The 1,840-nt window shown below is 38.1% G+C and overlaps 1 protein-coding gene across 1 annotated transcript; it reads right to left on the bottom strand.

The window, feature by feature from the left end:
• Positions 1-431: 431 nt before the first annotated feature.
• Positions 432-1,550, bottom strand: LOC103424174 (transcription factor MYB24-like). Its single transcript, XM_029096516.2, has 3 exons — positions 1,278-1,550; positions 1,066-1,195; positions 432-958 (listed from the first exon to the last, which is right to left on the bottom strand). Exons 1-3 carry the CDS (start codon positions 1,438-1,440, stop codon positions 532-534), a joined length of 720 nt encoding a protein of 239 aa, XP_028952349.1. The 5' UTR covers positions 1,441-1,550; the 3' UTR covers positions 432-531.
• Between the last annotated feature and the right edge of the window lie 290 nt (positions 1,551-1,840).

Here is a 1,840-nt window from a genome sequence, read left to right as displayed (position 1 = left end):
TTTACTTCCTTTTAAATATCAAAGTTGTAAAAAGAAAAAGGAAAAATAGTGAAATCGGAGTGGGAATCGTATTTGTCCATATAAATTGAAATGAAAACCAGTTCTTATCTTGGAACAAGACCTTTGTGGTAATAAATCATAGAGTAAGATTGCATTTGTCCCAAATCATTACTTAAAATAGCATAAGAAATATAAAGACAAAAATGTCACGAGAAGCTTGATATGACTAAGGTAGTACTAGTACACAAAAGTTTTGAAGACGGCGTGGATACTCATGCAACTCAAAGTACAAATGGGTTTTTGATTGAGCAAATGACTTATTGTGTTGTTTAATATTTTATTATGTTGTTTAATAACTAATACTATAATGCTTTGAAAGGCAGAAAAGGGTTTATGGAAAATTACATCTCCATACTTGAAGCTAAAACCAGTTAAATTAAACAACTTCCGATTAATCAAAATTGTGATGCAGCATGCCAACACCAACTTAACCCTTATTTGACAGAAGTGGAAAAACCCTAGTTGTGAAAACTAGCTTTGCCTGGTGGTGTTAATAAAGTTTGCATGTACATCATTTAAGTTCCACAAACCATCCCACAGAAAATTGTCCTCATTGCTGGAGGCAGCTTCAGGCAAAGACACATTGACAATATTGCCATCGAGCATGGAATAGAAGAAGCCTTGCTCCTGATGATGATCAGCTGCGTGAGGCCAATATAACGGCAGTTTAGTCTCATTTTCGTCCAATAAGGACATGATTCTTTTCACTTCTTGATCCACTTGCAAATTTTGTTGTTGTTGCTGCTGATTATGGGATTTTTGTCTCCTTAAGAGGCGGGTTTTGGCCCCTTCGGAGGCATCAGAAGGCGCTTTTACCCTTTTCTTGAAATGAGTCCTCCAGTAGTTCTTGATCTCATTGTCAGTCCTTCCAGGCAAACTTCGTGCAATTGTCGACCACCTGATTTTTTTAACACAGAAGTTAAGCCTTGTAGCAAATAATAAGCTAACTGAGTTTAAATAAAAACTCACTAAGTTTAAAAAGGAACGATAAAACTAAATATTGACCTGTTTCCCCATCTAGCATGTAGATCTAGAATGATGCTTTCTTCATGAGGAGTTATGTGCCCCCTCTTAAGTTCTGGCCTCAAATAGTTCACCCACCTCAATCTGCAGCTCTTTCCATTCCTTTTCAGCCCTATACAACAACAGATCAAACAAAGATTTTTATTAGGGTTTTGGGGGGGGGGGGGGGGGAGAGAGAGAGAGAAGTTGCATACCTGCAAGCCTAGCCAGAGAGTTCCATCTGCCTTCACCATGAAGCCTCACATGCTCAATGAGCAATCCATCTTCCTCAGCAGTCCAAGGTCCCTTTCTCCATGCCTCATCTTCTATCATTCCCCAACCCCTATGATGTCCTCCTGCCATCATCCCCAAATACATTTGTGAAGAAATCACAACTTACAGCTTTAACCTTTAAAGTTTGTGTCTTCAAATCCTATGGAACCTATGCTCTATGCTTGTTGTATGTTTATAAAATTGCAGCATTGGTCCCTATACTTTCTTCCATCAGTCAATTTGCTGTCATTTTCAAATCCTCCCCATGACAAAAACACGCTGCCACGCCTTTTCCCATTTGTGATTTGTAAAGATTGTTCCTTGATTTCTTTTGTCACTTTATAATCTTATATCCCACCTTTCTGATTTAACTTAACACCATACAATTCACTAAAATATTGTGGTAGCGACAATGACTGACGCGCTTATGTGCCTAGCAGGATACCAAAAGTATGCTATCGTTTTGGGTGACACATTCTAGTAAGGATCTAAATCTTTAGTTTAA

Source organism: Malus domestica, chromosome 16 (assembly GCF_042453785.1).
Source record: "Malus domestica chromosome 16, GDT2T_hap1".
Classification (NCBI taxonomy): Eukaryota; Viridiplantae; Streptophyta; class Magnoliopsida; order Rosales; family Rosaceae; genus Malus; species Malus domestica.
The sequence above is the reverse complement of the archived record's forward strand: the minus strand, read 5'-3'. Positions and strand labels throughout refer to the sequence as shown.